At 40.3% G+C, this 17,513-nt stretch overlaps 1 protein-coding gene across 3 annotated transcripts in view; it reads left to right on the plus strand.

The window, feature by feature from the left end:
- kcnab2a (potassium voltage-gated channel subfamily A regulatory beta subunit 2a) overlaps positions 1-17,513 on the plus strand; it is a 68,855-nt gene that overhangs the window by 23,578 nt on the left and 27,764 nt on the right. The window contains exon 3 of one of the 3 annotated variants that reach the window (XM_062404753.1): positions 1,363-1,404. The exons of 1 other annotated variant lie outside the window; for it this stretch is intronic. In XM_062404753.1, coding sequence (XP_062260737.1) covers positions 1,363-1,404 — 42 coding nt within the window. Of the gene's footprint in view, positions 1-1,362; positions 1,405-5,589; positions 5,961-17,513 lie in introns of those variants that run through there. One more of the 3 variants, XM_062404745.1, reaches the window with a different exon arrangement.

The following is a 17,513-nucleotide window of genomic DNA, read 5'->3' on the forward strand; positions in this document are numbered from 1 at the left end:
AAACAATTCAGTAAATCTCCTTGTACATGCATACACATATGCCAGTTATTAAGGTTTAAGAAACTTTTTTCCTCAACATGTAATCCAAAGTATCGACTATTAATTATTTGCAGCAGTCTTTGTGAAGCTGGTTGCTTCTGCCCTGTAGCCTGTTTTGTCGCGAGAAGAAGTCAATACGTGGTTTGTTATTTGCTGAACACAGACTTTAAACATGGAGCAGAAACTCTTGTGTGCACCCTTTGTAATGTTTACGTCCATTATTACCTCAATAAATCCATGCAGCAATTACATTTGAAATGTTTAATTTGGTTTTGTTCGGCCAGCCAGAATAAATATAAAAATAGATTTTCATAGTACTGATTTACAGAGAATGAATGACATGAAACTTAAAAAATCTAGGAATACACAATAAACACTTCCTTTGAATATCTCAAATCTAAAGGCATCAGAGATCATTTCCTCTTGGCTATACTAAAAAAAGTACTTGCCAGTGGATGTACAGCGCAACTGATGTTTTCTAGTGGCAAAGACAAAGTAATTTCCAAGAAAAGAAACTGCAGTTTTAACCGGGTTGAATTAAAATACACACACACACACACACACACACACACACACACACACACACACATACACACACACACACACACACATATCAGCTCATGCAGAAGAAATTGATGACACTTGTTACTCGTGTTTATTTCCTGGAATTTTAATCATTACCTGCCTTAATTGTATCCTAACTTCCTGTAACTCCAATGAAGACTCAGATCTCTTTGGTGTGGCCTGAGTGTATTATACAGTGCTAACACATTAAGTAACACCAAACATACCCTGTGTACCTTCCTTGTAAAGTCTGTCTTGCGTTCACACAGCAGAGGAACAACAGATTGGGCAGCCATTGCTAATTAGTACATTTTAACTTGCACTTTCATAATTCACCAGCAGGTGGCACCAGGGATTCATCCGCTTGTATCATTAGAAAGCATCTGTTCCAATCCTCAAGCATCTTCATGGCTGTGTTACACATTACCTCCAGGTTGTCCAGATTGGGCACCATGGCGGTCAGCTGTAGGTTTTGTGTCACTTTTATTAAAGCAGTTTGTAAAGCAGGTGTTGACATTATGAGTTGTAAACCTTTCATTTTCCCTTTACTGGGAGGTCTGCTGCATTGAGGCATTCTATCACAGCCTGTTATATGGCCATACACCAATTCCTTATACCAATTTCACATCTCTCCTCCTACTTTGCTCTTCCATATTCTGTCCGTCTGCATCTTCATTCCCACCACTGCTAACTTTTTCCCTTTACTGCCTTTATTAACTGAATCTTTCCTTTTTTCCTCCTCCCCCCTGACATCTTCAGCGCTCGTTATGGGAGCCCCAAACGACAGCTGCAATTCTACAGGTACTTGTCTGTTTCTATATCTGCCAGTTTGTTGTCAAAGTGCAGGGTGATTATTTTTGTGTATGAGTGTGAGGTGTTTACTCTTTTCATTTGTATATGATACACTCATAACATTTTGTTCTAGTTTTTATTTGACTGTTATAACCTTGCCATAGAGACGCTCTGTTCCGTCATATAAAACCTTACATCCATTAGTAAACCTCTGCAGCATAGATAACACTTATCATCTGCTATTTAGCTGCCAATGCACTATCCATCTTAAACCTGATAGGGGAGAAGATGGATTTAGTTCCAAGGCTGCTCACAAAACCTGTGAATCAACAGTAACTGTCTGAGTTTTGTTTTAAATTTTCCCCTATATTTCACTTTTTTCAGCAGTGACATTTGAGACATCCACCACAGTGCTTCTTTACTGAACTGATATCGAGGCACTTTTTTTCATGATTAAGCAGTTGGTCATTCATAATTCAGTAATTCAAGTGCATCATTTTTTTTTACCTCTTGTTAGTTCAACATGATGTGTCTGGTCCGTAAGGCCTGGGAGATGATTGTGATCATGGTCAGGGTTGTGATCATGTTCTCCTGTGGGAGCTGGTACTCACTCCTGCCGTAGGGTGCTTTCAGGTGGGCAGTCGTTCCGCTGCTTTAGAGTAGGATCAGGTTTTATGGTCTCATATCCAGCCTTATTTTGCTGATCTAGTTCTAAAAAGCCCTGACTGTGTGGATCTGCTTGTAATGAGCTCACCATTGGATTTTTATCTTGGCGTCTTGCACATTTCTGTCCATTTAAAGCACAAACCGTCCCACAAGCGGCTCCCCTGGCCTACGTACAGCAGGATCGATTAAGCCCCTTATCTGTGTATGTCTATCACTCTGACAGCCTCACTGACTGATGCTGGGTTATCGTCACATATCGAAACACACACAAACTTTAGTGCTGCAAACATAATGGCTGTCAGACCCTCACCAGGTTGCAAATAAACTCCCAAAGTTTTATCACACTATGAATGAATCCAGGTCCTCCCTCTGCTTTCCCTCCACAATGATCATTATAGGGCATATTGTTTACATCTTTTTTCACTTTGTTTTGTGTTGCATTATTCTCCAGAATGACTCATAGATCTTTACTGTTTTGTAACAGTGACTGTGGTCCACATCCAGTTCACACTGGCCTTTATGCTCCTGAACTAAAGATGCTTTTAGTGAAGTATTTCCGGCTCTGACTATTGTTCAACCTTTTTACAATTTTTAGGGGACTGAGTGCTTTCCTGACAGGGAGGGTCGTTGGCTTGACCACTGCAGTCTCCTCTTTATACGTCAGGGAAAAATAGATCATGTACAAGAAAGTCATGCAGTCAATGGCTCATTCTTATCACTCTATTCAAAGTTCAAATTCTACAACTGAAAGTCACAACTTGAGTTACAGAACTGACGTATACCAGTTTAGATATTAATTATTTCACAATAGAAAATGTGCATTGTCTCTGAAGGTTTGCACATATCTGTGCTGTATTTTAATATCATAAGATGCTCTCGCGAATCAAAAATGGAAACCTTTAAAATAGAACTTGCTAAAAACAGTACTTTATTTGTCTGCACTCTGCAGATATCTGCTGTCGCTGGCATTGATGGCAACTTTGTCAAAATGCCAGATTTAGTGGTTGGCTGATTAATATATACATTTAGTGACACATAATTGTGCTGTTATAACATATATTTGAATAACAAAGTAAGTTAGTGTCCATTAGGGTCTTCTTTGTTATTATGGACGATGATGAAAAATATGGATTCTCCTGTAAGTACATAGGAAGCTTTCCTCTGTGTTCCAAATAACATCAATATAGTGTCATATATATATAAATATATCTTCAGTGTCTTATTCAGGTGCTGCACAGTTCTGTGTTCAGATGCTTTGTAATGTGAACCACTGATTCTTGACATTGACCTGAACACTGCTGCCAAGAGGCTGCAGGCCTGCAGGCTTAACCAGTGTGGTTTTCATAGTGCCTTGGTTAGAGAGTTCTTGAACATGCTTGGTGGTTTGTCTTTCTCTGTGTGTGTGTGTGTCTGTATCGTGTATGTTTGCTTTACACTGTGTGTCTTTGTGTGTTTCGTATGCACACAACACTCAGACCTTCATTATAGTCCAGCTCTTAGTATTCTTTCCTGTGGAACAACAATCAGAGGCTTTTAGCGCAAAAGCTTTGGTGAATAATTCAAGGCTGATATTATTTGCTGCGGTCGGCAGAAACAAGACAGGCTGCTAAATGACATAAATGGATTTCTACCATGAGATCTCTCGGGGAGCAGAGGAGGCAGAGAGGTGTTGGTTGTGGACATAGAGTATGGTCCAAGTGGTGAGGGGAGGGAAGGGATGCACTCTCTCATTCACTAATAGGTTTAGACGTTTCCTAGTAAGACACTCCCAGTTTGGGTGGACCCGCTTCATCACTGTCTGCAGTGTGTGTTTATAAGAGAAGACTGGAACCCCACGGCCTGGCTCATGAGCCGACCCCAAAGAAATCGGGTGAGTTTCAGGAAAGGTTTTCACTAATCAGGAGTATGTTTGTTTGTGTGTGTGTTGTGTGAGCGGTTGTCGGAGCATTGATAGTATGTGTGTGTGCGTGCATGCTGCCTAGCTTGAGGTCTGCTTTATTTACATCTTCTGTCTCTATGTGAGGAAACAAACTGTTCGGTGTAACGCTTAACTTTAGAGAGTCGATGAAGGCATGATCGGTTTGGATTAATTTATTTAAATTCCACATTAACATATCTTTTTTAATTTACAGTCGCTATACATTAATTAATACAATATATTTTAGATTTAATGCTGTTTTATTACCATTTTGAAATCTGGGTTTAAGGGAAGGATTGATGTCAGCGTTACCCCGTGAGTCGTTTTCCAAGAGACAGCGAACCTTTAGACCTTCCAGGATATTTAAAACCGTAAATTCCTTTGTCGTATTCTCAGTTGTGATGGATGGACAGTGACCCAAACAAAGACTAATGCTTTTTAGGAATCCAGATTTAATGTACTTTACTGAAATGCAAGGTTAAATGTCACTTAGAGTAATTTCAGATTTTTGTCAGGCCAGAGACCATCATGTCATATTTTTTATATTTGATGGATGCTTTTTTTTATAAAATCTTAATTTTACAATCATAGTCATATATCTATTCATGCTTCAAAGAAAGGGATTATACTGCAATTTTGTCTTAATCCGTGATTTTACATATTTATCCCAATTAAGATTCAAACATTTATTTACCATTTTTAAGATATAAAGAATATATTTGTATATTCTATATTTTTATTAGAGTAAGATAGAATGCATGTGTATTCAAAGAACATCTTTCCATAGTATAATATATTTATAATGTTTTAATATAAAAACCCAGTCTCCATACTGTGAGGTGTCTTTACCAAGAAAAATGCTTTGTGGTCAGTGATCACCAGTGCCTTTGTGTTACTTTTTTGAAGTGATATTGGAACTGACACAGTGCTGCCCTCCATTGATCGTATTGAGAACAACACTGTTTGAAAGATGAATTACAGAGGAATCCACTCAATTAAACAATAATGTGTTTATTCAAGAAAAGACATCATCATTGAAACAAAAACTCTTACGAAAGAAACAGGTTTTCTCATTAGATAAAAATGACCCTTCAAAAACATAGCAATTGGTTTATTCGGTTGTTTTGAGAATGGTTGGTGCCTTTTTTGTCAGATACACTAGATTTATGTCAAGTGTGCAATTCTTTCAGAAAGTTTACTCCTTAGAACTTCTGTTCAGTCTACTCATGTCTTAAGAGTTACTCGAGGGACGAGTCCCCCTCCTGATGCTTGGTGCATGTGTGAATGCCTCCTCTTTGCAGATAGCATGTGCCCTCTTTGGTCCTGCTCCTTAATCACCAGCAAGTTACCTGGATGCTCCCTATCAGTGTTACCCTGTCATTGTGTACCTGTCAAGGGAGGGTGGTGCCGGGCTGTGTTGTGCGACTCTGGTTACAGGATGCATGGCCATGCGCTGCCCTGAGCAGGAGAGCTGTTTTTTTATGGGAGCAGGTGCTATTTAGGGAGGTGGCTGTACCCTGTCAGGTCCTTGCGCCGCTCGTGTCCCTACTTTATTCTTCACTGCACGGGTTTGTCTCAGCATCCCGAGGAGGAGAAAAGGGCGGGGGGGCATGTTTGCGGGTGGGCTCGCTGGTGGCCCCCAGGGGCCTCCTGGCAGGCGCAAGTCCAGTTACTGTCCTCCTGAAAACCTGCAGATCCCCAAACCACCAGCGCCAAGCAGCGGTGTTCGTAAGAGCAGCAGCACTGGCAGCGGCAAGATGCTTTCTATGACATACAGCGAGAGCATCCGGAGCGGCATTAACCGCTACCACTCAGACCAGGGGCTGAATCAGCCACCGGCCAGGCCCACCGACCCGGCTGAGCTGCAGAGACTCCGGGAACAGAGAGTTGCTGCTCAGATTAAGAACATGGAAGACTTCCTGAAGATGAATGGCCTGGCGCTGGAGGAGTGTGTGTCCTATCAGACAGGCATGAAGTACAGGTAAGAGAAGGGCAAAGCTTGACAGGGACTCAGATAGTTCTGGTGAGTGGTGGGAGCTGAAAATCAGCAGGTGAGTCAGTTAGCTTTGTGATTAGAGGTGGTCAGACACTTAAGGTTCAACTGAATGGATGCATGCGATCGTATAGTAAGGTTTTTTTACTGTCTTTATGGTTGACTTAAAAAGTTGGTACTGTGTGACTGCTGTTGATTTTATTTTGACAGATACTGCCAGTAGACACAGTAGAGCAGTTTGGAAAATTTGTATCTTCCTTTTTGTTAATATCATTAACAATCTTGTCCTCTGGTCAGACTGCACTTAAGCAAAGGCAATGGGGCTCAAGTTTTATTTTAATCATCTAGGTCGTGACATATTTGCACAACTACATGGAAAGGACAGAGTGCTCCGTAAGGAGTTACCTGGCCCCTTAAAATCTCACTCAGACTTTTTTCCCTTTCCCCTTGATCATGTATACAGTCGTCCTTCTTAGGCGCTTCTCTCCGGTTTACTCTGCAGAGAATTCTGCATCTTAAAGACAAACAAATAACTAAATCATGTGATTAACAGCATTGGGAGATGCCAACAATATGCATATAGTATTATTAGAATAGATTTTGTAACTGTCATGTTGTTTAAAATAATTGCTTGGTCAGAGTAATTTTGTGGTTTACTTTAAGGTTGTACTTGATTTGATAGCCAAGACTAAATGCCTTTTTTTATTGAGGAAAAATGGTGACGTTTTTAAGTTTTTAGTTTTTTCAATAAAGCTAAATATAGAATTTTAAATCTCATTGTGTTATCTGATAAATAATTTGTTAATTAGGCTTTCTCTAAGCTCATGAACTATTTGTGGAGATACAAGGCTTTCATAGAAACACCTTTTGAACAAATGTTATCAGGTATAATCAAGGTAATATTTGTATTACACAAAGCTTCATTAAAAAAAATCTAAACATTTAATTGCATTTGATTTATACGATTATTAAGGGTAATATCTGAAATAATAAAGTCACTATGGAGGCAGAACAAGTGATTCTTTTTTTTAATTCTTGTTTTTTGGTAGCGCTCAAGACATATTTTATGTAATGTTGCTATTGAGCCCGTACAGCAGGTTGAGCGGCTGTTGTTCTGTCTAACGAGGCCTGTTAAGCCAATGTTGTTAATGTCGTGGACATGGATAGCTTTTTTTTTCCACACACACACACAGGCATGGCTGCTGTTGTTTTTGATTGAGACCAGTGACTAGAACCCTGTTACGGTCGGCTGCTGTTACCATGTCTGCAGTGACCTGAGTTTTACTATCATCAGCAGACAGTGTTGTATATCATGGCATGTTACCTTGTCCGTAGTTTTCTCTGTGGTGTGTAAAGCTAATTCAGTAACCCGTGACTGGTTTGGGTGCAGCTTTATGAGCATGCATGTAAGAAGGGAGTTTAATTTTGAGTTTAAAAGTGCATGTGTGGTTCTTTACTTACAAACCTCAGAGAGGAGAGCCTGTAACTCTAAGTACAGGTTACACGGTGTCTGTGGTTCGAATCATTTTATTCCTTCTGTTCGATCTAATGGAGCTATTGAGAAATCGAAGTGTGATTTCTCTTGTTGTTTACCAACTTGGGTGTTTTATTTAACCATTGGTATTGGTTTACCACAGGAGCATTAGTCCAACTGGCACAGGAAATCCTGCCAGGATCCACTGTTTCTTGTATCGTGATCGCCCCCAATTCTGTAATTAGTGCAGCAATTGGGTCAGCAAGTACATGTAACCTCTGACTCAAACTCATCATTATTTTATGTGGGCTCAGGGTGGCAGGGCAGCATTTCTTCTGTAATGTATCTCAGCATCTTTTACAAAAAAGTTGGCCACAGAGGTTTTATTGAAGTCTCACTGTTTCTGTTTGTTCACTGCTCTGCACAGAAACCTGCAGACATGTCTTTTATAAAACGTATCAACACAGACCTTTCAATATACTATGTGTTATACCAGATTGGATTTTGAAATACAGCTCAAACACTGATCAGTAACACTAATAGGTTCCCTTTATCTTAGTACTGTCGCTGTCTTTGATAAAGTTATACATTTTGAGCCACTAAAGGTCAAGGATGACTATTTTATTATGTTGTCCTTGAAACGAAATACTACAATTCAGCAGGTCGCTTGGAGACCGGAGAACTTTCCCTAGTGTCCATATCGCCCGACTGAACAAGGCCGGCAGCGGGAGAAGGAGCCAGCTTGAGTTCAGAAGGGCGAGACAGGAAGCCTTACGTCTCATGTTCAAGCTACACAATACAGAGAATGGTTGAGGGGAATATAGATTTCTTAAGTGACTTACCTATAATGGGCATGGTAATGACCTCCACTTAGGCTTTCATACAGTACATGGAAAGGTGTGTTTCTCTGTTCCCTGATGTTTTCCCAACCTTTTAAAACCCATAAAAACTTTAATATGCCGGTGTACACACATTTTTTTTTATGACAAAAATTGACCTTATATGTGATGAATATATTTATCTTAAGAATATCTTTGATATCACGAGTCAAACGTGCTTCTTGGATGCATTGGCAAAGGTTTGGCCAGTAGGGGGCATACAAATATATATATATAAATTATTTGATACAGCCACAGTCAACATCCTATCACACACCCTACATAGTTTTTAAACACACGTTACCTAATGTTATTTTTGGGGGGGTTGTGGGAAACATCTGACAAGTGGATTTAATAAGAGCAGCTAAGAATCAACTACTTGACGTTTGTTTGCTGTAAAACCAAAACTTAAGGAAATCTTATGGAAAGATTAGTGATCAGGGAATTGTCAACTGAGAAATGAAAATTCCCTCATTATCTCCTCAACGAAACACTTTTGAAATAAACAGTGTAGCTGATTAGTGACCTATCTTCAGATGTAATAAAATGACATAAACATGACATGCCTCCATACCGCTCCTGTGGTGTCATCCAAGTGTGCGGAAATCCCCGACATTAATATTCGACTGGAAACTAGGTAATTTCCACTGTGTTTTAAAGCCTAAAAGTCCAACAGAGGTGGCTAAGCTAGCGGAGGATAGCTTTGCTGACGGTCCCTGAAAGCAGCTTGTCTGAAGATATCAGAGAGAGACATAAAGGCTTAAAACACGATGTTAATGATGCAGTTTCGAGTCGTATATGAATGTCCTGGCTTGTGGACACTTAGCTGACACCACACGAGCTGTGTGGAGGCATGTTGTGGTTTTCTGTCGTTTTATTACGTCTGAAGAAGGACTCACCATTAACATCGATTGATTGTAGTGGATTCAGCTCGAATTAGTCTCCCTGAGACTCCAGAAATGTTTGTGTACTCAAACACTTCAGCCTAGGGGTGAGGAGATAGAGTGAATTAACAATTTTGGATGAACTATCCCTTTAATATATTCTGACATTTGAGCACTATGTACTAATTTCTTGCGCATTTTCACATTTGGTATTTGATGAATAAAAAAATTAATCAATGAAATAATCAGATGACATTTTGATCACAATTGATTATAGGCATGATTGCAGACTGCTCTTTTTTATCAGCCATTGAATTTGTTTTCTTTTAGCTGTAAGGAAACATGGACATAGGAGAAAGGAAAGATCTAACGAGCTTAAAAATTGTTCCTCAACTCAACCCCACTGATCTCCACTAGATGATGCAAGTGTTCCACTTAAGCAGCTAAGTAGAGTCAAAGAATTTCCTATTCAGAATTCCTCCACTTAACTCACCATATTCATGCCTTAACTGAGCATCATTCTTAGACTGACATTGTTGACCTTGCTGTCCATCTGCTTTTAATCTTTATCAGTTTTTATTAAGCATAGCCTGGTGTTGAAACATGTGCAAGATATGACTAAATCTGTTTACATAGGCCTGTCACAAGGTGGCAGTGTGGGGAAATGTTTATTTGTTCTCACAGGCTCATTGCTGCTGATTCAAAGCCTCTTTCAGACATGTATTCTTTCTGTTCTCACGTGTCTCTTTCTTGCACACACACATTATGCCAATGTCTCTCATTTCTCACTTATGTACACACACTAAGCTCTTGGTGAGGACATACATCTGTACTGAGTCACTCTAAACTGTTAAAATATATATAATTCATTTTTTCTAAATCTCAGCAGTACTGCAGCCTGGGCAACTGTGACGTTTTTCTTCAGGCAATCCCCTACTCAAGTGCTATATTTAGCAACAGACTCGTATCCACAGCTGCAGCTGGATACAGTTGAACGGGCTGCAGCCTAACCTGTTCATCCGCTGTTTTATCCCAGCCTCCTAATCTTACTACATTGATGAGAGCTACAGAAATGGCCATTCCTTATCTCTCTCAGCAGAGTGAAAGAAAATCTGTAGGTATTTGGCGTAATATAGGCTCAGTTTCCTGTGCTGACCTCTCCTGTTCCTCTTTGAGCCATCTCTGGCTGGCCTAGTCTGACAGCTTGTCAAAATGCTCCTGTCAGAAATGTGTGGAATCAAGGGGTGGGAATGCCCAGGATGACGCACTTCTGCTTCTGTTGTATTTCCATTTAAGATGCCAGATCATTTAGATGATCCCTGTGAACACAATTTGTGGCTTAGTTCATTATTTTGTGTGAACTTTTGTGTCATGTCTTTTTGGTGACATTGATTTACAATGTGGTAAATTTCTCATTTGTAAGGTTTTGTTTATTGATGTATTAAACCATCGTTCTCACTTTGATGTCAGATTTCTGTCAAGATGCGCGGCCAGGGGGCGTATATGCTTGTCACTCATGTAGTTACTTTTTATTTTGCAGAATAGAAGGTATGTGAAGTGCAGCTCCTAATGTGTATAATCAATTTACCATTTGTTACATTATAGTTGAAATGGTGATCATGACCAGGATATTGGTCATAATCACATACTGTTTATTATTGATTTCTTTTTCTCGTTTCAGAATTATTGACCCATGTATGACACTGGCCCTGTTGTTAACCTAAAACATTAAAAAGTAAAAGTCCCTTTACACCTGTTTCCCTTCATGATGCTGAAAGCACTGAACATGTCATTTTCAATCAAACATGACTGATCACGCTTTACATCCATTTAATGCATTTCTGCAGTGTGTGTGTGCGCGTGCGCGTGCCGTGGGGGGATTGCTCTGTACTGGGTTTGAATACCCAGTAGTGACAGGAGGTAGGAGGCCCTCTCCACTGTCCTCAGCCTTTTAGACTCTCAGGCTTACAAAATTGTGCGTTTGTCGCTTCACATCCCATTGGAGCTGTTACTTAACAACATTCAGCACGTATTTCCTGAACTGTCACGTTCCATCTCTAAATAGGGTGAGGGGTTGTTTGTTTAAAATTGCACCCAGGGCCGTATCTATTGCTTCCTCTCTCCCATGAACTCCTCATTAACGATAAGAATGTGCTGCATCAGTGGTAAACGGGGCAGAAACGTTCCCCTGATATATTTTTCTTTCACAATGAATTACAGGAGCACTTTAGGCAAAAACAGTATGTTGGATGTACATTACATATACATCTTGCATAACATGGAGTGCTTGACACACATTTGTGGATTTCTCTGCTCCTGTGGTCGGACACAGCTAAAGTGTCCTATTCAAGTTATCCTGAACTGTTTCATGGAGAGTACATGAAAGCTTTTAGTGCATTTCTGTGGGTTCGTGGCCACTCTTGCAAAATTAATGCAGAGGGAAATTTTGCTTCACACTTGACTGATCATTCAGAAATACTCCAAAAGCCTGACTTGGATTGATGCAGGTATTGTTGTTCTGCAGGACTAGAGATTAAAGTCATTTTATTCTTCCTCAAAATTATGCAATATACTTTTTTTCATCAGATGTTGCAAATTTCTCATTGTGACATCATATTATGAGCTGATTGCATGTTTTTGCTTTCTTGATCCATCTTATCCTTTTATTTTTCATATACTGTTATCAGTTTTATCACTGAGAATACAGACGATCCACTCAAGCTGTATCAACACTCCAATTTAACTTCGTCTAATGCATTTCATTTAAATGTTCCCTTCTGTTTCGGCTGGTATTTATTTTTTTAACAGAATTGTGTTTGCTATATCTTCTTGGACTGGTCCTTTGTTATGATAAGATATCAGGTCCTGGTCTAGACTGACCTCAGACAGGACCAACAGGAAAAGGTTGGAACTGGTGTGATCTTTTAGATTCGACGCGTATTCGACAGCTGACAAATATAGGAACATATATAGGATCTGATTCATAAGCCTGGTTTTACCCCTTTATGTAATGATTCTGTGAAAGGGCCAATAAAAGCTTTAGCTAAAAACAAATTTTTAGGTTTTTAAATCACTTGTTTCATCATTTCTTTAAAATGTAAGGGTTCTCGAAAACGTCTCATTACTCGAATTTGATCTCAAGTTTCTCGAAACAGTCTTAGACACCGGATGCCAAGGTGCCAAGTGCAAGCAGCCGTATATTTTCCCCTGGAATGCATGCTGTAGAAAACATTTCTGCATTGCGCTTCTCTGTGTTAACATTCCCTGAGGTATGACAAATGCACACAGGCAGGCGGTAGGATCCTCCGTTGAACAGGACAGATTATTCAGCTCTCTCCACTCACCCCGCATTTCTTCAGATTAGTGAGTGTCCTCCCTGGGACCATGTAACACGGCCCTGTTTGGTTTAAGCACACCTTGTTCTACAAGCTGTGAGGCGGAAATCCCTTCATGGCTGTTAGATTACTGCTGGTCAACATATTGACTTAAACTCACACTGTCCATTAACCTCATTTCATATTTATAATGTACAGTATTTTTACATAAATATTTATCTCCCTAAGCATCAGAGACATGCTGTGTATAGTCACCTTTTTTTATTTCATTACAGATTTATTATAGAGCCCAACATGCATCATTATGACTTCATATTACATAAGAACAGGGGTTCCCTGTCCTCTATGTTTTGAATGTCTCAGCTCTCCTGCTCTGTTAGATGTGTCAGCAGGGACAGCTGAAATGACAACTCCTCCTGAGCCCTGCTGTCTGTGGGGACTCTGTCATGGTCACTGGAGAATTAAGAATCAGAGCACACGCTGCTCACAGATGTGACCTGTGTCTCTCTTCACTCTTCTGCTTCCTCCGGAATTCCCAGAATTACCAGGATAATACTTCGCCCTTATTTGCTACTGAATGTGTGCATTTACATGCCTCACTTGAGCTTAGAGATGAAACGGTATGAACATTTTGTAATCACGATCACAGTCACCGAAATTAAAATGATTATCAGTAGTAAAACGGTATTGTTAAAATGTACTGTAAATTTCAGAAGTGACTGGCCATAGTAACTTCAAGTTTTACATTGACATAATATATATTATCAATAAAATACATTTTTTCATGACGTATCAAAGTTCGATAACTTTCGTTAAGTGCAGATGTCGACCCCCAGTATCAGGGTCACAACAAAATATCTGTGTTTGTTAAACACATGCAATGTGGCAACAGTGGACGTTAGCATTGGTAGCAAAGGCCAGAGATTACTAACAGTTCTCCTGCTGTTGCAGCCCCCATCTGCCTGCTGCTAATTCCGCCATGTTTAAAACACAGAACAAATGCTGCGCTTGCTCCGCCTGCTGCGCCTGCTGCGCCTACATCTTAGAAATTTGCTGACATTGGATGATGCTGGACAGTATCAACCCAATTATCACGGTACAGTGTCTAGTAAAGGATTTACTTTAGCAGCGGAGGACGTTTTCAATTGATGGCATCTGATCGTAATTCCTGATGTCCTGGCTGTAGAAAATTGACTTTTCAATTCGATTAAACATGTGTAATAAACTCTCTAACCATTTGGAATTTTACAGTGGTTAATCTTAACTCCGGTTTCATCCTTCATGCAGGGTCATTCAGTTAAGCAGTAAATAGAGTTCTTACAATCAGTCATAATGCTAGGATAACAAATAAACAACAATATTCAGGGATGTTTTTTGTTTCAGTTAATTGCAGCCTCGTTACCGTGATGAAACAGTCGGCCATTCGAAATGTTTAGACACAGCCTCAAGATGCAGAAAGCGGCTGCAAAAGCATTACCACATCTGTCGATCAACACTGTCACTCTGTCTGACCTCACATCGCTTTCCATTAACTCTCTTAAGCCTGTTCACCCACCCACCCACAGACACACACTCCACTTCCTCCCCAGCCCTCATCTCAGGGATGCTATCCCTTTCACTCGGTTACTCAAATCCTCACCAATGCTGTTCAATTAAACCCTCAGTAAGTGGAACTTTAACCTCCTTTGAACAGCTGGCCAACACCAACACACAATTCAACTGTGGCCATTCGGTCCGTGTGGGTGTTTGCTGCACTAACAGTCACCTCCAGCAACAAATGACCTTGTCCGATCCTGAAGCCCCTGGATACGTTTTCTTAAGTAAACAGACACAGACGTGCAGAAGAACACAGAGTTAGAGTTAATATAAGTAGTGGAACTATCTGTAAAAGGATATTCATGAGTTAAGGTTATTCTGTTTACCCAACTTGAAGGGCTATGCTTTAAGATGTACTCCCCATGTTAAATTGCAGATTTCAAAGGAATCATTTCAGAGGATCTGTGCAGCAGTCCCTGCAGAGGGCTGCAGAAAGCCTGGGCTTGCTTCTCTCGCTTGGGAGAGTGATCAGGCGTAGCACCCTGAAGCATGTCTGGATGCCAGTTCATGTGCCAGTCCCAGCTTGGTGGAGGAACCCAGACTGCCCCTGAGAACAAATTAGTGAAAGACGTCATAAAATGCTCACTGTGATGATGAATGTCCGATTTGGGAGTCCTTTTTTCGCATCTGAAGGCATTTCTTTGTGCTTTGTCCAGGCTCACTGTGCAGCATTGATTCAGAAAGCCTGTGCCTATTTTTAGAGCTAATGCTGCCGTCGTGGTGAAGGATCACCGCTCATCACAGTATCCTGCAGTACCTCTGTGATCAGACCAGTTCCTACCGCTCAGTTGATCAGAGTCGCTGCCCTCCCCTCTGCCACTGGGCTCCCTCGCAGCAGTACGTGGGCTGTAGCTTAGCGAGGTCAGTTGTCTGAGCTAAAACTCCTGTGCAACTAGGACTCTGGAGGCTTCATTATGGTATGGCTTCATTGATTGCCTAATACTTGTCCCGATCAAGGCTGAAAGGATGAACAGAACAAAACCAATAAGTTTAATATATATGTATTTGTGTGTGTGTGTGGGGGGGGGTACTTTCCACAGCTTGCTTGTGTTAACAGTTTTTAGATGTTGGGCTACTTTTTTGTATGGTTGTCTTGATTCTTTGTTGTCCTTCTCTGTCTGCATTCTCCTCTGCTGCTGTTGTTTAGTTATGGTGAATTTTACTCCCTGGGACCATGTAACACGGCCCTGATCAGTGAAACACACATTTGGCTGTACAATCTACAGCCTTCCTCTGCCTTTCCTCCCCCGCACATTGAATGAAATGCAGGGCCCTATCAGTGCTCTACATTCGCTCACAGTGATTGATTGTCAAAGGGGGATTTTAGCAGCTCAGTAGATTTTTTGGGGGATAACCACAATTCAGGCTCTTAATCAAAGCAAGGAAAGGAAGGGCACAACACAACACAAGGGAGGACATTGCGTTGTGGGAGGAGATGGATTTCTCTTCTTTATTTGTTCAGAACTGCTATATAACCACCAGCTACTGAATCCTACGCCAACATGGCAACTGATAGGATTTGGTTCTCGGGTATTGTTCCGTTATTTCTTGCATTGATACAAAAATTACTTTTTTATCATAGAGGATGGATCTTTGGCTTGCGCATATTCCACCTTTTAAACACAATACCACTAATTAGCAATTTAACAGTGAAACGCTAAGCCATTAAGTAAAGATCACAGTGTCTTATTTTTTGTTCAGCAACCTTAATAATAACTGTTTTATCTTGTGACTTACAATGAGTAGAAGTTCATTCCAAATTAGCTCAACCAGAGTCTGATGAATTATCACAAAGCTGCTTAAAGTTCAGGCTGGCATTAGCTTGATAATAGTACTGAGGTTAATAAATCTCTGATAAAGCTGCTTTCAGACATGCACTATCCAGTATGGACATTTTTATGTTTTCTAGGGAACAGGTGATACACAATCGTCTGAGTCAGTGGCTATGAACTATTTCCTGAATTTTACAGAGGAGCTAATAAACTGTTGCTTTTAACTCTTGCACTGTTTTTTGCAGTTTTGTCCAAACACTTGGATAAGTAGTATTTTTGTCGACGCAAAAATGTACATTATGGCGGAGTCAGTAATTTATTTTTCTGTAATAAAAACATGTGATTTCTGCAGCTGAATTTCCTCTTATTCTTACAACTGCTGAAACATTTGTTCGGACTGACTATGACTGCATTGACTTGCAGGCCAGGGGGCAGTGTGACCCCTGCACTGCAGTTTGATGTGTCATGCCTGTTAAAACTTCATTAATAACATTTAGACAGTGGTAGTTAATGAAGCATGAGGGACACGCACATGGAACAATTCCCCTTCAGCAAGGTGACGTCTGTACTGCAGGAGTGTTACATATTGATGGGTGCATGGACACGAGTTACTGGGTTCTAACAAAAGAGATGTAACAGGTTCCACTAATCATCTTTTCTGTTGACAACAGAGGCTGCAGACTGTTAATGTCTGTAAGGCACGATCACAGTAACGTCCTGTTTTATTTATTATTTTCCAATGAGAACCACATGTCATCAATGTCTGTCATCTTTAACGATCGTGTCTTCTTTTTATCTGGTGTTTTGTCCCTCTTTGGTTTTCCAGATACAGTCAAAAGGGATGAAATGCATGCTGTCAATCTGAAGACAGTTGGCAGATGTGCCTGTTGTGCAAATCATACTGGATTCAGCATATTTGTTTGGTGGCTGTTGATAGCTCCTAGTATATTTGTTAATTAAACAGCGTCAATACATTTGTTGTGTAATTTTTTATTTCAGACATTTTCACAGGACTGTTAAAATGAGTATAGATTTTGCAGAGAGATTAAACCTGACTATGGTGGGGTATGCATCTGGTGGCAAGGGGCAAAAATGGAGGGATATGTATAAAAAAAATGTTTTATTGATTCCTTTGAGATGAATCACAATTTCATCAGATGATGCTGGTATTGATTACTGCACCTTGCATTTCGCACCAGTCAATAAATTTGTGGATTTTTAGAAGCAGATAAATCACAGGTCGACAAAGGAGTTTTTTGACAAGTTATCAGCCATCAGATATTTTCACTGGCCATAAAAAGCTGTGGCAGTCAGTAAAAGCCCCAATGATATTATATATATGCTTTGAATAATGCCAGAACATAAATATTCTAAGGTATGTTTTTGTCTAGTATTTTGCTGCAAAGTTTCCTTTTTCCAGTTTTTATCAGTTTGTCAGTTTTGTTATGTGGACTTGGCGTGGAGCAGAAGACTGACACTGTATATGTGCCGCCTCAGCTCCTGTCCCTGGCCTCTCCCACTTCTCAGTACCTTGCCCATGTCATGACTTCTGGGGCCCATGGAGCGGAGGGAAGTGGATTGTGGAATCACATTTCCACAGCA

The sequence above is a fragment of the Platichthys flesus genome, chromosome 2, assembly GCF_949316205.1.
Source record: "Platichthys flesus chromosome 2, fPlaFle2.1, whole genome shotgun sequence".
Taxonomy (NCBI): Eukaryota; Metazoa; Chordata; class Actinopteri; order Pleuronectiformes; family Pleuronectidae; genus Platichthys; species Platichthys flesus.